The sequence below is a fragment of the Bombus pyrosoma genome, linkage group LG11 (assembly GCF_014825855.1).
Source record: "Bombus pyrosoma isolate SC7728 linkage group LG11, ASM1482585v1, whole genome shotgun sequence".
Taxonomy (NCBI): Eukaryota; Metazoa; Arthropoda; class Insecta; order Hymenoptera; family Apidae; genus Bombus; species Bombus pyrosoma.
In genome coordinates, this window is record NC_057780.1 from 8979215 (window position 1) to 8995588 (window position 16374).

A 16374-nucleotide genomic window follows, 5' to 3' on the forward strand; every position below is an offset into this window, starting at 1 on the left:
TAATTTATTATCTATTCGAAAAACAGCATAGTAAAAACTGTATGTTAGGTAATATATATGATATTTAATTTTTAATTTACTGCATAGACGCAGAGTAAAGTGCATGAATGTATAGGAATTTATTTCTACTTCTTTTTTTTTCTTACAGTAGAAACTGTTAGTAATAGATTAAACAAATGACAGCTGTAATACATTTTTATCCAAATAAAAACAATACATGTGTCAAATTTAATGCAGAAATATTCCATATTTATTTCAATCTCAAGATACACTTTTTAAGTAAACTCGCAACTCTATTGATGATAAGTAACATACAGATAATATATAACTGATAAATTTATACACTCATCTGATTCATGTTTTATTTTTCATTCGCAGCTTTGCTTTTAAAGGAAAATTTCAGTTTGAAAATAAAACCTGTTTCAGCATATAGCACTGACTCAGACAGTCTTTAGTCCTGAGTCAATCAAGTTATATTCTATTATTTCAAGTAGTTTCCTTTCTTAAAAATTACAATCACAGTGGTATTAAATCGTACACATAGTGCGTAATCTGACAAAATGGAAATTGCAACCTGTCTTCTACGTCCATGCTCAATGAATAAATTGTTCATGAAAATTATGAATAACGACAGTGCTTTATCACTTTTTAGCTAGTTCATTACTCAACCAATCGAGTCCTTCGTAAAGTCCATGTCCTTGAGTAGCACAAGTGCTTTGAATGTACCAATGACGTCCACGTAAGGAATTTAGCCCCAACTTGTCTGTAAGTTCTGCTGCAGACATGGCATTTGGTAAATCTTGTTTATTAGCAAAAACTAAGAGGACCGCATCTCTCAATTCATCTTCTTTTAGCATGTTTGCTAATTCACGTTCTGCCTCTCCAATACGTTCACGGTCATTACTGTCAACAACATAAATGAGACCTTGTGTGTTTTGGAAGTAGTGTCTCCATAGTGGTCTGATTTTATCCTGACCACCAACATCCCACACCGTAAAACATATATTTCTATACTCAACAGTTTCGACATTAAAGCCAATGGTAGGTATTGTTGTGACAATTTCACCAAGTTTCAATTTATACAATATGGTAGTTTTTCCAGCAGCATCCAAGCCCACCATTAATATTCTCATTTGCTTTTTGCCAAAGAGCCGGGTAAGTAGGCTGCTAATTGTTAGGCCCATTTTATTTGGGAAGACACTAAATTAGCCTGAAGTTACTTAAACTAATACCCTTTCACTTGGGACAATATTATTGGAACTGCGTATTATTTTACGACGTTTATGATGCCGTTAACACACCTTACGGAGGTTATTCCGGAAATAGTTGGCAAAATTGGCCACGCACACCAACTCCTAAAGTACTGATCGAAAATGTAATGATAATATTGCAGGACTTAATATAACCATTTCTTTTTGCAATATCTAATTGTGAGCCTTGCAAACGTAGATAGATATGGTCATAAAATACATTGAATTATTATTTCAACACCAAATTCATGAGTCACAATATATGTACCAAGAACAGAATGCAACACAACGCATATTCTGTCATGTAACCTATTAACTATATAACCAAGCGCGTAATTCAAAAGCAATGTGTTCTTATTTATATTTAAGGAATTTGTAAGAATATTTTTATTGTACAATTACCGTAATAAATGACCGTTTTCTAATAATTCACGAATGATATTACACAGAAATGGTCAAATGATTCTTATAGCTCTGTCAACTTATAGCAATACACTTACATTGTTTTCGGGAAGAAAAAGCAAGGAACAAGAATATGGAGTTGCTTATATTTTTATCAATGTCAAGATTTCAATCAACAATTTGCACATCTGCATTAAAATAAATCTACGCATTAAATTATAGCTACGAATATGTAAACACAATATGAAATTAATAACTTTTTCATTCACTGTTTCTATTTTTATTTTATCTCTTACTTGTTTGATAATGTAATATTATTTTTAATTAATATATAATTTAAGATATTTATTTGAAAATTACTTTTTATTCCTTTCTTCGTAGGATCTATTAACATTACTGATACAAATAATTTATTATTAATTTTTCATAATTATGGCAAACTATTTCACAAGTTATTAAGAAGGCAAAAAGAAGAAAAAAATAGCGATAGAAGATTGACTTTTCTACCTAGCAATATTTGAAAATTATAAGTAATTACAAAATAACAGTTTTTTTACTGAAGATAAATATCTCAGTCTTTAAGCGTTACAAAGTCTTATTTGTAAAACGCAAATAAGAAACTGCTCAGAGACGTAGGTATAAAAGGAAGAGAAATCTCTTCTCTTGTCATTTCTATTAAATAGAGCATAATAGTCTAGCGTAACAGCGAAGCAAACATATTCGAGAAGCGTGATTGTTGTGATTGTTGATTGTTGACTGTTAATTGTTAAATAAACTTTATTGTTGAACATCGAGAGTATTTCTTAGGCACTTACACCTTACACCACCTCACCGCGTTTACTCTGAAGAGAAAAGGTAAGTGGCTGACCAATGATGTCTGTATCTACTGGGGAAAGTATATATTTATACATAGATTTGAATAGTAATGAAAGAATAAACAATTTTTGTTCATAATTATTTATTCTAATAAATATTTTTTACGTCTTATTCAGAGGATTAAAATTTTTAAGAATCTGTAAATTATTTTAAATACCGTAATTACTTTTACATTCGCGTTTAATGTATAAGAATCGCACGGGAAATATTTGATAATTTTATTCTCGTCGATTTCCTGACTTTTATGTTAATTGATGGTTAAGACTGATAGTATTTTAATATGATATAATTAAAAATAAGAATAATTTTATTAAGTTCGTTTAAAAGTAAGTGATGAAACCAGAAAGGTTTGTAAAATATCAAAGGGGAACATGAGAGAGTTGCACGAGCTTAGTCCTATAAAAGGAAATAGATAGATATTAATAACGGGGACAAGATAATTGACAATGGGAATATCATTTAAATTGATTTATCCTTAAATTATTAAAAAGGCTTAATCGTCACATAATCCTTTCTAAAATAAATACTTGTGGAAATTTGGTGAATTCAAGTATACAGGTAAAAATGTGATTAGATTCTTCGTAAAGAGAAACAAGTTATCGTGAAGTACTTACTAATAATTTGATCGAGTGCACCAATAATATTTTCTTTAATCAAAGAAGAAGATAAATCGTCTAATCCATTATATTTTTTATGTTACTTAAATTTAGATTAATATCAAGTGTCATGAGAAGTTATCACTGAGAAGCGTATACTTCACAAACAACAACGACCTTTAATTCTGTAGTGCGTTTATTCCAATATCTTCAACAGTGCAGTAAAAGAGCGAGTGTGAAGAAAATTAGGATTCGAAGAAAATTAGAAGACCGTTGAACGTTGAAGTTTTGAAATCTTACGAAAATGATCATCACGATATTATTCTTTTTGTTTCTTTTCATCAGTTTGCACTACATTATTGTGCATTATGGAAAATATGGTAGAATAATAAATTCGTTACCAGGGCCTCTGATATTACCTATTATCGGGAATATACATCATGTCCTAGTTTCATCAAGTAAGGAGAAAAAGCAATTATGTTTCTAAATAAATTTTATTTTATTTGAAAATTTGAACAATTTTATTTGACTTGAATAAAAAACACGTTTGAAGTAATAGATCAACAATAATAGGCTTCGTTCATATTTGCTATGTATTATAGGTGACCTTTGGATCCTTATGAACAAAATGAGCGATCAGTATTACCCAACTTTTAAACTTTGGAGTTTCACAGCTGCACTTGTTCATATTCGTCATCCAAACGATCTTCAGGTAATTAAAAAGAATACTAGATATTTATACTATTATTTATCATATCTAGATGCACAAGACATTATTTCATCATTGCGAGAAGTTTAATTAACTTTTTTTTACAATTCTAATTAATTACACGTAACTAAAATTTTAATAGCATTAAACAGACATTAAAAAGAGATTAAATATTAAATTTTTTGCAAGTAAGTTAACTGCATACGTTTCTCAATGATAGAGATCTATTAGTTTTTCTTTTTCGTCATCTAGATACTTCTCGGAAATCCGAAATTTACTGAAAAGGGTTACATGTACAAACTTCTGGGGCCTTGGTTTAGTACCGGACTTCTTACCAGTTCAGGTATTACTTTTATTTTTCGTTTACTACGTTTCTTTTTCTAATAAAATACTAATTTTTATTTTCGTTGAACTTATTCAACTTTATTCCCTTGCTGAATTTTAAACGCCAAGTGCAATTAAGTAAATAAATAAATATAATCAGAAGGAAGAAGTACACTTATGATAGGTAATAACAATCTATGAAATTTTTGAAGAAGTAATTATCATCTTTGCAGGACGCAAATGGCAAATTCGCAGGAAAATATTGACACCTGCTTTTCATTCGGACATGCTTAACAAATTTATTGACGTATTTTTAAAGGAAGGAGAATACTTGGTGAAATCATTGAAGAGCGAAGAGGGAGTAGTCGTGAATGATTTATTCCATACAATTAGCAAGCATACCTTGAATATGATCTGCGGTAATTTATGAAATATATGATAATCCAATAATTACAATACTGAAAAATTCAGCGATTGTAAATGTATCGATTGACACGTATAGAGGGTGGTTTTTAACTGGTGGTACAAGCGGAAAGGGGATGATTCTACGCAAAGAAAGAAGTCGAAAATATAGAATAAAAATTTTTCGTTTGAGGCTTTGTTTTCGAGAAAATCGACTTTGAATTTTCAACTTTTGAACTTTTTTTTCAAAGGAACCATATTCGCCGAGGGTTCGTTTTGCTCTTTGAATTTGGATACCGGTGTCTGTAATGATCAGCTGCGGCTGATGCGTTACCACCATACGCACCTAACGAAAGTATCATGTCCGTATGTAGATCTGATGGTAGACTAATAGGTACTGATAGTGGATAGCGATAAAAGTCGGATAGTAAGTTAATAGGTAGCAAAACACTTCGGTCACATTGGAAGTGTTTATCAACATAACGTCAATCGAGACAACGATCTACAGTGAGATCCGTTATAACGAGACGTGATAAAGTGCAGGCGTATCGAGTGAAAATTCAAAGTCGATTTTCTCGAAAACAAAGCCTTAAACGAAAAATTTTTATTCTATATTTTCGACTTCTTTTTTTGCGTAGAATAATCCCCTTTCCGCTTGTACCACCAGTTACAAACCACCCTGTGTATGAAATGTATGCAAATGAGACGTCGAAATAAGTTCTCTTTTAAATATATTGAAAAAGTTACGGAAAATTGTAAATTGTTAAACCGTGAGATCTAGATTTAAAAAATAGCGAGAGAAAATTATACAGTTAGAACCTTTTTAGATCTTTAGGAATTTTTTCAATCGATAATTTTCCAGAAACTGCGATGGGAATTTCTCTAAAGGACGGAGATGAATTTCAGCACAAATATCTTAAAGCCGCGAGTGATATGGAAGGAGTCTTCGCGTACAAGTAAATAAATTTTCATAGATAATTTTTACATCCTATTATGTTATATAATACATGCCATTATGATGATTTTTATAGAACTGCAAGGCCGTGGTTATTTTATGATTTCTTTCTCAAATTTGATCCTCAAGGATGGAGACAGTCTAAACTACTTAAAACGTTACACGGTTTCACTCGAAAGGTATAAATGTAGCTTTTAATCATATCTTTTCTTATAACAAGTTCATCGTTTGTTTGTAAACAGGGACATTCTACTATTTTTATGTCAACAAAGTTATCGATGATGAATTTAATATTTCGGTCCAATTTAATTCATATTATTCCTATGGTAATGTAAGATTTTTTTATTGATTATCCTATATGATAATTTTATTGATCGATAGATCTATTTACAATGGATTAAACAGGAAACGATGGTTGTTTAACGTGAATTAAATACAGTAATGCGCTATAACTAAGACAACTAAATATTTAATTCACAACTATCGTCACCACGGTTCCAACGCTCTCTTTCACACGGACCATCCTCCTCGACAACGCTGACAATACTCTCACTTTTCAACTCACTGTTAATTTGTTACTGCCTGTTAATTCGTCTTTCTCCCTTAAGCATCCATTTGTCTTTTCTCATAGCCTCACCACGTACGCGTTCCGTAACCGTCCGCGACCATGGTCATGGCCTTTTTTCCGCGTAATTATTCGATCGAAGGACCGACGGCACATTGATGAGGCATTTAGCCCCAAGTTGAAGTTCCCAAACCCTTTTGGCCTGTCAGCACTCAGGCTTTCTCGCAACATTGTTTATGGTTCACCCAATATTTCTTAGACAATTTGTCCACGATACTACAATAACGAGTTCGATAATACGTTGTAGATAATCCAAGAGCGAAAAGAATATCACTATCAGAGCAACGGCCGGTGTTTAACTGAGTTGGACAAGAATTCAAGTGATGATAATGACAATGTTGAAAGTAATGACGCTGGAAGTATGTGAGATAAGAAGTTTAAGTACTTTTAAGAACTGTTTTAATGTATAGCCTAACATTTTTTTGAAATGTTTTTGTTTATGCGTAGTACGTAAAAGGAGACTGGCTTTGCTTGATATACTCATAGAAGCTCATCGAAATGATCAGATAGATGATGAGGGGATTAGAGAAGAAGTTGATACATTTATGTTTGCGGTGCGTTATGCATACATGCTTCTTTTTTATTTTTTACATTTAAACACGCTTGATATATATTTTTAATACTTATATAGAAAAATAATATCGTAATGGGTGACTTATGGAACATAATCTTTTTTAATAGGGGCACGACACTACCGGTATAGCTGTTTGTTACATTATAATGCTTCTGGCTGAACATAACGAGATTCAGGTGACTTTTAACTTTCTGTTTCAGTCTTATTTCTCATTATTAAACTGCGGATTTTTATATATACGTGGCAACAAATGCATAATTTGTTAAGTACAGTACTAGTACTATAATATTTAATAACTAAAATAGGTCTTTGTGCTCTTAAAAATATGAATTTATATATACATCTGCAATCTGTCTATTATTATAAATATTATACTATTACGTTAACTTTGTTTTATACGATACATGTATAACGATTATGTTATAGGATCGAGTTAGGGCTGAAGTAAAAGTTGTATTGAAAGAAAATGAAGGGAAATTAAATATGTCTACTCTGCAAGATCTTTCATATCTTGAGAGGTGCATTAAGGAATCACTTCGACTTTATCCAAGCGTGCCTCGTATAGCGCGTAAGACGGAAAAGGAGCTAAAATTAAGTAAATATCGAATTACTTTACACGAATCACAGAATAATTATGTTTCAGTATTTATTTTCATGATAAAGTATTATTAATCTATTTATTTTTAATAATTGCAAACGTATTGCAACAAAACTGTCATATTTTAAGGTAACTGTAGATTACCTTCGCGTACTGAAGTTCTCGTGGACATATACAACATTCACAGAGATCCACGATACTGGCCGAACCCGGATGTCTTTGATCCCGACAGATTTTTACCTGAAAATTCCAAAAGTCGACATCCTTATGTTTATGTACCTTTTGGTGCCGGCTCAAGAAATTGTATCGGTAAGAATTTTAAGTTTAAATATTTGATAATGTATAGATTCTACATGAATATAGAAGACTCTCTTTGAGTTTGACTTCTTTAAGAACAATACATTTTTTATACTGATAAATGAAGCGAATGTCTTTGCAGTTGGATTACAAATAACGTATGATTTTCTTTAAAAGATCTTTATGTCGCTTTTGGTAGGAGATTGACTACTTCTATTATTTTCTTTTTATGTCAATTTCCTTTTCATCGAGTTCTTTTACTTCTTGTCTTTGTATTTTATTAAGAAAAGAAAACGGAATATTAACGTTCAATTAGCATCAATGAGTTATAAAGTAAACGACAATAGTTGTAGTTATGTAACTTGAATTTTAATGAAGCCCTCCAAGAAATGAACTTTTTAACATAAAGTAAATCTTCTTTGAATAATTGAAAATGATATAATTAATTTTTAATTCGTAGGAAAACGATTCGCCATGTTGGAGTTAAAAATTATAATGGCTTTTCTCTTAAATAATTACTTCTTTGAACCCGTGGACTATCTTAAGGATATATCCTTTCTAACGGGCATAATCATGAAACCAGCACACCGGATCCGAACGAAATTCATTCCTATTAAGGATACATGTTGATGTTAGACATATGTTGACCTTGTAAACAGCAGTGTTGATGCTAGTAATTATAACAACAATGTTTGATTTATGTTGCAAATATACCTGATATAATCAGGACAAGGATATGCGTACATATATACACTGCTGCTATTTTTAAAATGATATAACGAGTCATATGTAAATTCATACTTACTTTGATTAGTTTTATTATTATAATATAAGTTATTATAATAATAATTTATTAATAATTTATATTTATGTATATAATTATATATAATTATTATTATATTATATTTATTTAAGTTATATAGTTATATTATTATATTAATATAAGAGTTCAATTAATAAAGGTACATTTTATTAAGCAATAATTAAAATTTCGTTCGAAATAAATGGTGTTCGAATAAACAGAGTCTTGTTGTTTATTGTTTGTTTATTGATTAATAAAATGAGTATGGATATTTTGCGAAAGAATAAATAAGAACAACATAACGTTTAAGTTGACGATCACTTTTAATAGTTGAAATAGGAAAACAATGTACAGATACAGAATTTACATTCCTAGCCGACGAAGGTTGCTAGATAAAATTTTAATCGTGTAGTAAAAAATGAATTAAAATAAAACAGTACACTTAACGAGTGGCTTAACATTGTATCTTCTTCTTTATCTATTCGCTTATCGGTTAGTCATTTACCTAGTTACGATGACTGAATTATTTAGTTATAATTATGCCTTCTCTGTATAGACACACAGGTGTGAATACGTAATGGAGATTCTTAAAAGCTATACAATGTTTGTGTTTTATCTCTTTACTTTGGTTTTAAAGTAAGGACTAGTATGTTGAGCTTCGCTCTGTCTCTGTGTGTAGAAATGAATAAGCAAATAAAAAAAATGACGACGAATTCTGGCGAAGTTCCTTCTTCTGTAGGGGAAAAAAAGGGGCAAAGCTCGATAACGTTAAGCCACGAGAGGCGATGTTATCGTGTTAAGTTAACGATTAAAGATGCGTGCGAAGATTATCCAAGTGTATTCGATGAGCGTTGCTCTTCGCTTTTATACGCCGTGACATCATATTCGGGGAGATACGATCACATTCGCTATGAGCATATAGCTTAAATAGAAGTTAAATTACGAGTATAAACATCGAATACATCGTAATACGATGTACACAATCGAGTATTCTTCTTGTCATCCTATATGATTTATGGTCGCGTGAGATGCACGTACGAAAATATTCGCGGATACGTTATGAACGAAAGCAGCCTCTCAAGAGCTTTCAAAATGTTATTTTAAATAAAATGAAATGAATTATACAGTAGCATGAATCATTCGATGTTAACCCATTAAGGACGAACGTTGCGTTAATGTAACATTTTATTTTTAAATTTTCAAGACATTCGAATTTTCAGAGTTTCAAATTTGTTATTGTGCAATAATATTGCGCTTACGTATTTTACACGCATTATTTCATTGCTTCGTACTGAATGGGCTAAACACGGTGTATTGCACAAGTTGATGCAATCATAAGAGAATCGCGAAATTCATTGAAATATGTTCCAGAGAATGGCGAACGATATATCCCGCGAATAGTCACGTTTAGGAATATTACACGCGCGACCATAATATTACACATTCTAATTAATTTAAGTGCGATGAAGGCACGAGGCGTGTGTTATTGAATCTTGTGCAGAGGGTGCAGTGAAACAAGCACAAGGAGGGGATAATATTTGTCGAGCATTGCCAGGTTCGCAGTTCGCGTCTTATCTATGAATATTTTTCCTTAAGGCGAATCAACGTTAGAAACGTTATCGATGATATATACACAGACGACAAGCGAAGCTCACAGAGTAATGTATACCGTTTAGAATTGGAAATGTAATTTAGAATTAGAATGTAAAAATACTATGTATATATACAAGTAATTAATGCGTACCAGTTGCTTGGTAGCTTAGTTTATATTACACGATTTCCTTTTTCCTCCCATTCTTTCTTCGTTTTTTTTCTCTTTCATCGGAGAATTCCTTCTTCCCCTCTCCGGTAATTTTTTTTTTTTTTAATCGGTTGTACTTATGAACAGCGATGATTGCTCCAAAGAATGACATTGCATCGTAAATTCTGATCAGAAAAAATTAGCCGTATTGGCGGCCCGCGTAACAATAATATCGTTCTCATTAAGTTTCATATATTTATACATCAAGAATGTCGATTTTTCTTTATTGGCACACAAACGGAAGCAACATATATCTGATGATACGCTTAACGATATATCGTTTATCAGTATCGCTCGATATACGCGATATATTCTTCTCTTTCTTTTGTTTGGACGCGCAAGAAACCTACTTTGAGATTTTTTAACCTTTAAATTTTGTATTGATTCTTATTATTTTCATTTGTAAGAAAGCAAACGTTTAAATAAATTTCGATCGAATACTTTATAGATTCAAAGTTGTTGATTTTGTTACTCGTTTGGTAGTTATCATATAACTATGCAAATTTTGAAAAAGTACATTCGAAAAAGTTTCTCAAAGCGATCGCTCGTTTTTTGTTTCGAGCGCGAGATTTCTCGCCTGTCGATTCGCAATGAAACGCAACAATCGATTATCGAGATTGAAGAATATCGTAAATGAATGTTTTTCGTGTTTCGTTCTAACGAATAAGAAATCTGAAATCGAATATAAAATCGAGTCGTCCGAACAGCATTAAAAAATGACAAAAAACGGCTCGTGTATTTTATAAACCAGTCTTCGCCTCTTGTGTGGAAATGGTAATTTGGAACGGATAAGTTCGTTACGGTAAAATTCGTCACGTCACTTTCGGCGATTTATTGTAAACTCGCGAGTTTCGTCGCAACTTCATGCCGTTTCTGCGCAGCGCCCTCGTATTATAAAATTCAACGACATGTAAGTATAATCGCAATAGCATCGTCGGCGAGAGAATCATTCTTCTTTCTTTTATATTCGTCTTTTTTTCCGTTGTATGTTATATCTTTCTTTTAAAAGAGGAAAGAATAGAAAAAACGAATACGAAGAAAAAACATCAAAAGTCGATACGAACATTTACCTAGTTACGAAAGCTCTCGATCGTTTTTATTAAATTTGATATTTTAATTCGTTTATGCATTTCATTTCTTTTTCAATTTTTTTCCCTTTTGTTTTCTTGTCTATCTAAGTTTCGTATATGTACATTATATACATGTAAAACGGTTAATTTATATATATATATATCCTCGTATCTTAATGATTGTATAATTAGGATTGACTATGTCTTAGAATAATCAACGGAATTATTAATTATTGTGTAAAATATCAAATATCGTACTGTTAGATGGTATGTCCATCTCCAAGGTACCATTTTGGACGAATATCGGTCCGTCTAACATGCCTAGCACTTTGATGAGCAAATACTTTGGAGATTACATAATCTAATAATATCAGGTAATATTAGGTATAGATGATTTTCGTTAATTACAAATATAAAACATGTATATGTAAATAGAATTCTTAATTATGCGCAAACATGATCTCTAATTGAGCATACGTGAATTTTATCATCAGTCTAAGCCGAACGGTGCGGCTCCATACACAACAGCAGCGGTTAACAATACACGTTTCTTTTTTTTTCTTTAAGCTTTGTAGAATCTACCGTAACAAATCAGTGTCCTCCCCGATTAATGAAATAACAATAGCGCATGCTACGAAAACGTTATTATTCGTAAAACTTTCAAACAGTTCTCAAGCATAAAACACACATGACAACGGCGCAGAAAAGTATACAATATATCGATTCTGTGAACGACACCCTTCCGGTTTCTTTCTCTTTCCTTCCTTGTTTGCTGCATGTGCAAATTTATTCTTTCTTTTTCCTTTCTATGTTACGTGTGCGTATTCAAGGATACCCTACACAGAGACACCACAGGAAACTCGAAATCGATCCAATTCACGAATCGATAGCTCGATCGATGATCGCGCTAGAACGGAGAATGAAAATAGTGTAGGATGCGATTGATTGTCGACAACTATCGTTCACGCTGGATCCGTTTTCGAGACTCCGACGTAAGTATGATTGCTCGGGATATACATGCCTTTCTACGCAGCGATTCTCGTGTTAATTTAATTTCGCGCAGTTTGGCACGAGTTTCAATTTAGCGCGTGCGCGCGAACGTGTTTGTGCTTGGATATGCGAGTGGCGCCGCCGCGTCATTGCGTATCTGTAGAGCAACCTTACTTATTACGTATTCCTTAACTTACATCCATACGATACGCGAGCCAAATTAGAAGCGGAATGACAGTTACCAGGGACGTGCGTAGTTTTCTCAACGTAATCTCTCGATGATCATACACAACATAGCGAACATCGATTCACGTTCTTTTCTTTTATCTTTTCTCTTTTCTTGCTCTCGTTATCTCACTGTTCGAATTCATTGGAAGAAATTCCGATTGGGCGCGTATCGATCGTAACGATCTTCCTTTCATGGAAATTGAACGAAACTTACACTTTATTGACCGACTTTTTAATACGAGCTTTTGTCACTCGTGGCGCTTCACGCGTCATCGTGTGTTCGCGGGACTCTCTCTCTCTCTCTCTCTCTCTCTCTCTCTTACAATAGGCCAAACATATGCAGTGTGTCTTTTTGTATCTCTTTTTTTTTCTTTCTTTTCAAAAATATATGTCGACTACTTAGGCTTTCGATAAACGGAAAGACGTTGTCTCGTCCGATAACTGGAATAATTCTTCCTCTTTTTTTTTCTTTTCTTTCAGATATAATACGTGGCCTAGCGTGTAATAATCCTATACAATACTTCATTATAGCTTAGGTAAAGTGAGACCCTCATATGATCCATTTTCTTTAATTACTTGTTTTTTTTCTGGAGTGTGTGAAACGCTGAGACATATCGCACTATTTACAAGGATAATCAATTTTTAATGGAAACAAATGCAAAAATATATATATATAAACATTTAGTTGAACTACGTTTTTTCTGTCTTATAGTTTTGCATAAAGATCCTCACCTTTTTTTTATGCAAAAATGCAACTTCTAACTTGGCTGTGCCAGGGGAATAGTTTACTCTTAACTAAACTCATACTCGTATAATTAAACTTATGTACTATTGTCTTTTTTGAAGATATCACTACTCCAAGACACTCACTTTTACTTCTTTGCTTTCTACCTGTTTGTCTGTCTTTCCTACTTCTTTTCTCTTTCTTTAAATTTCTGTTGTGTATAGATTTCACTGATTATGTTGATTACATTTCCTCTCAAAATTTGTTTTTTTTTTAGTAATATCATATCGTTTCGTTGCGATATTATACCTTCGTCTGGATAGAATACATAGATGGCTTTTAAGTTATTACCGTCTTGGGAAAATATGTGTAGCAACATGTCTTTTTTCTTTCTGTCAATAACAAGTCAACCGTTTTCACGTGATATAATAATTGTCATATCAATTAAATATAAAAAAGTTTCGTATTTTTTCGCGGCACAGAAATAAAAATTTGGCAGTGACGTCGTATCGTAATATCGTAGTTGAAAAGAAAGTTACTTACTAGCTATCTTTATAAATATCATTGCTAATCGATAACTGATAATATTTGTAAATATTTGGCATATTCTTTTTGTAAATTCAGTCGCAATTATCATCGATCGTACCGCGTAATAATAAATCGTTACTAATCGTTTATTTACTACAAAACGCGCCAGAATGATAAAACTATATATAGAAACAAGATATAACAAGATAGAAAACAAAATTAGCACTCGCTGGATGTCACGTGAAAACCGTTTACATTATAAATACTCTTCTTATTGTTCGTTCGTATTTGTGCTGTAATTGCAATTGTAACGTAACGAAACATCAATTATTTCCATCGGAGAAAGGAAAAACTTTTTCATCGCACGCATGAAATAGAATTAACGCGTCAATTGTTTTGTAGTATTCGTCATTTTGTTTCGCGCCAATTCTCTTGACAATAGTGGCGTACAATATAGCGCCTACGTAAATGTGTTTCACGATACAATGCAATCAATTAAACTATTCGTATCAATATTGACTTTAGGAATTCGGCAGTGAGAAATCGCAATTTCTACGTACTTGAAAATTCACAATTCGAAAAAGTAAAACGATCACTCGATAACGTTCGTAAAAATAGAACAAGTTACGAGTCGAAAGTAAGATGAGCGATCTAAAAAACTTACGATATGCAAAACACATTTCGTATCTACATATTTGTCTGTAGTATACAGAAAGCGATACTCGCGAAGAGAAAGAAACAGTTGTTCAAATTTCGGGTCGAGTCTGTTCTTGGAAAATTGAGTTTTATAGAAAGTTTCGTTCTCATCACTCTCCTAACCACGAGAGTCGAAAGAAGCGCGCGAATCGCGTCTCAAATGCGAGCCTCTCAAAAGCCAGACTGATCAACTCCGCCTTTTATCAATTTCCTAATTATATTATATAAGTATACGATTAATATTCAATTCTCAAAAAACAAACGATTTCCATAAGTTCATTCATCGCAAGAAAACCATATAAATAGGTAAATTTGGCAAAGTTGCGTTTGTAACATCATCGCATTTTAATTTACGGAGTACATCAACGTGGCTTCTGAACGATTCGTGTGTCAAACAATATATCGATCTGCCAAAGTATAATAAGCTCGAGAAGGCCGAAGCGAAATCACTTGTACATTTCGTGCATTGTCTTAGAATTCCCTTACCTAAACGTCTCTTAGCATTGTAGTACTTATCGTGCAATTTGAGTTCGTTCCTCAAACTTACGCGTTTCCATCCATCGACTATACGCAGCCTACTCCATTTCTCGTAACTAGCTTTCTTGCTTATCGCATGTATCACCATTTTTTCCTCTTCGAGTATGAACCGTTCACACCGTTAACACAGAGAACGCGTCTTGTAATGAGCAAGAGGGAAAGGGAAGAAGGAAATCAGTTGGACTGCTATACATAGATTGCAAACGTCGTCAACTGTTTCCCTGTGTAAAACGATTGTCTCGCTTCCTCTTCAGAATTTCAAACAAGAATCTGTCCGCCAGTGCATCGATGTTTTGTTGGCTAATTTCAAAACGAAATTGTGGACGGTCGGACTTATTTATAAAAAATAAAAAAAAAGATAAAAAATGGAAAGAAAGAAATCGAAGAGATTACGCGAATTACGTCGCTGCACAATAATGAAGTAGCATTACTGTGTTCATTAATGTCGCGACTGATGCGAAATCTGATAGGGCCTCGATGATATTATCGATTTAAATTGAGATTACTTTCAAAAGCGCTATTTTTCGAAAGATATCTTACTGACAAATAACTAGCATTCATCGTGTTTCGAATTTCTTTAACAAAAAGAAAAGAAGCATACAAGTGAAACTGGTTATATCGTAAATATAACGTATTCTTCAGAGAAGAATCTAAAGGTCGTTATATATTGTTGCGGCTCGTGAAGTTCCCTGATATTTCGTTTCATTAGTACATTTCCTTTTCCTAATGTACGTATTCTAATTTACTGTTGGATCGCATGAGTATATCCAGTTGATGTACCAACGAGTAAAACGTAACTTAACCCGACTATACAGTCCGTAGCGTACCTCTGTATCCTCTTCGGCGAAGAAACGAGCACCTCGAGTCGAGTTTCTTCCATCCATAAGTTCGTCGTTTTCCATTTAGTTCACGTTTAAAACGTTTTTACGTATCACTACGAAGTCGTCACAAAGAAGTAAAAAACTGCACGAACAAGCGCGACTAAAAGCCATAAAACTAAAAAAAGAAAGAGGGAAATGGATATAGAAAAAAAGAAAATAAAGAAACCACTGACAGCATGCTAGAACTGTGGTGTCACGGAGATATCTTCCGAGTCGATTGCAGCGTGCTTGTTCACCGGGCGTCGATCGTTCTTCTTAACACGTGATATGCGAAAAACGTAATTGTACGATCGATCTATAGTACGATCCAAGTTCGAGGTACGTATCTTCGATAATCGTGTCCGCGAAAAACCAACGAAACCAGCGCGTAAGGAATGCATTTACTGCGTCTTGCAACGGCGTTACCGCGTGCTTCTTAAAAATTACGTATAGAAACCGCAACATCTCGGTTCCTCTTTCTCTCTCTCTTCCTATTTACATACTTCTGTTACTTTCTTTCGTGTTCAAGG

General features: G+C 33.0%; 2 protein-coding genes and 1 long non-coding RNA gene across 3 annotated transcripts; 1 reads left to right on the plus strand and 2 right to left on the minus strand.

The window, feature by feature from the left end:
• Positions 1–227: 227 nt before the first annotated feature.
• On the minus strand, positions 228–1475 carry LOC122572687 (ADP-ribosylation factor 2). The gene has a single exon (XM_043737979.1). The coding sequence runs from the start codon at positions 1182–1184 to the stop codon at positions 642–644; it is 543 nt and encodes a 180-aa protein (XP_043593914.1). The 5' UTR covers positions 1185–1475; the 3' UTR covers positions 228–641.
• Positions 1476–1682: 207 nt separating this feature from the next.
• LOC122572682 (cytochrome P450 4C1-like) lies at positions 1683–8396 on the plus strand. The gene is made up of 13 exons (XM_043737972.1): positions 1683–2507; positions 3239–3582; positions 3727–3836; positions 4086–4176; positions 4391–4576; positions 5422–5515; positions 5591–5693; positions 6387–6498; positions 6587–6693; positions 6821–6889; positions 7140–7308; positions 7441–7620; positions 8069–8396. The coding sequence occupies exons 2-13, from the start codon at positions 3429–3431 to the stop codon at positions 8236–8238; spliced, it is 1545 nt and encodes a 514-aa protein (XP_043593907.1). The 5' UTR covers positions 1683–2507; positions 3239–3428; the 3' UTR covers positions 8239–8396.
• A 318-nt stretch (positions 8397–8714) lies between these two features.
• LOC122573004 lies at positions 8715–16367 on the minus strand. The gene is made up of 2 exons (XR_006318627.1): positions 12514–16367; positions 8715–12428 (listed from the first exon to the last, which is right to left on the minus strand). It is a non-coding gene; the product is annotated as an uncharacterized LOC122573004 (long non-coding RNA).
• Positions 16368–16374: the final 7 nt, after the last annotated feature.

Coding starts and splice junctions, on each gene's coding strand:
- LOC122572687 (XM_043737979.1), bottom strand. CDS start 1,184: ATGGGCCTAACAATTAGCAGCCTACTTACCCGGCTCTTTGGCAAAAAG.
- LOC122572682 (XM_043737972.1), top strand. CDS start 3,429: ATGATCATCACGATATTATTCTTTTTGTTTCTTTTCATCAGTTTGCAC. Junction 4,577..5,421: donor TACCTTGAATATGATCTGCG/GTAATTTATGAA, acceptor ATAATTTTCCAG/AAACTGCGATGGGAATTTCT. Junction 5,516..5,590: donor GAAGGAGTCTTCGCGTACAA/GTAAATAAATTT, acceptor TGATTTTTATAG/AACTGCAAGGCCGTGGTTAT.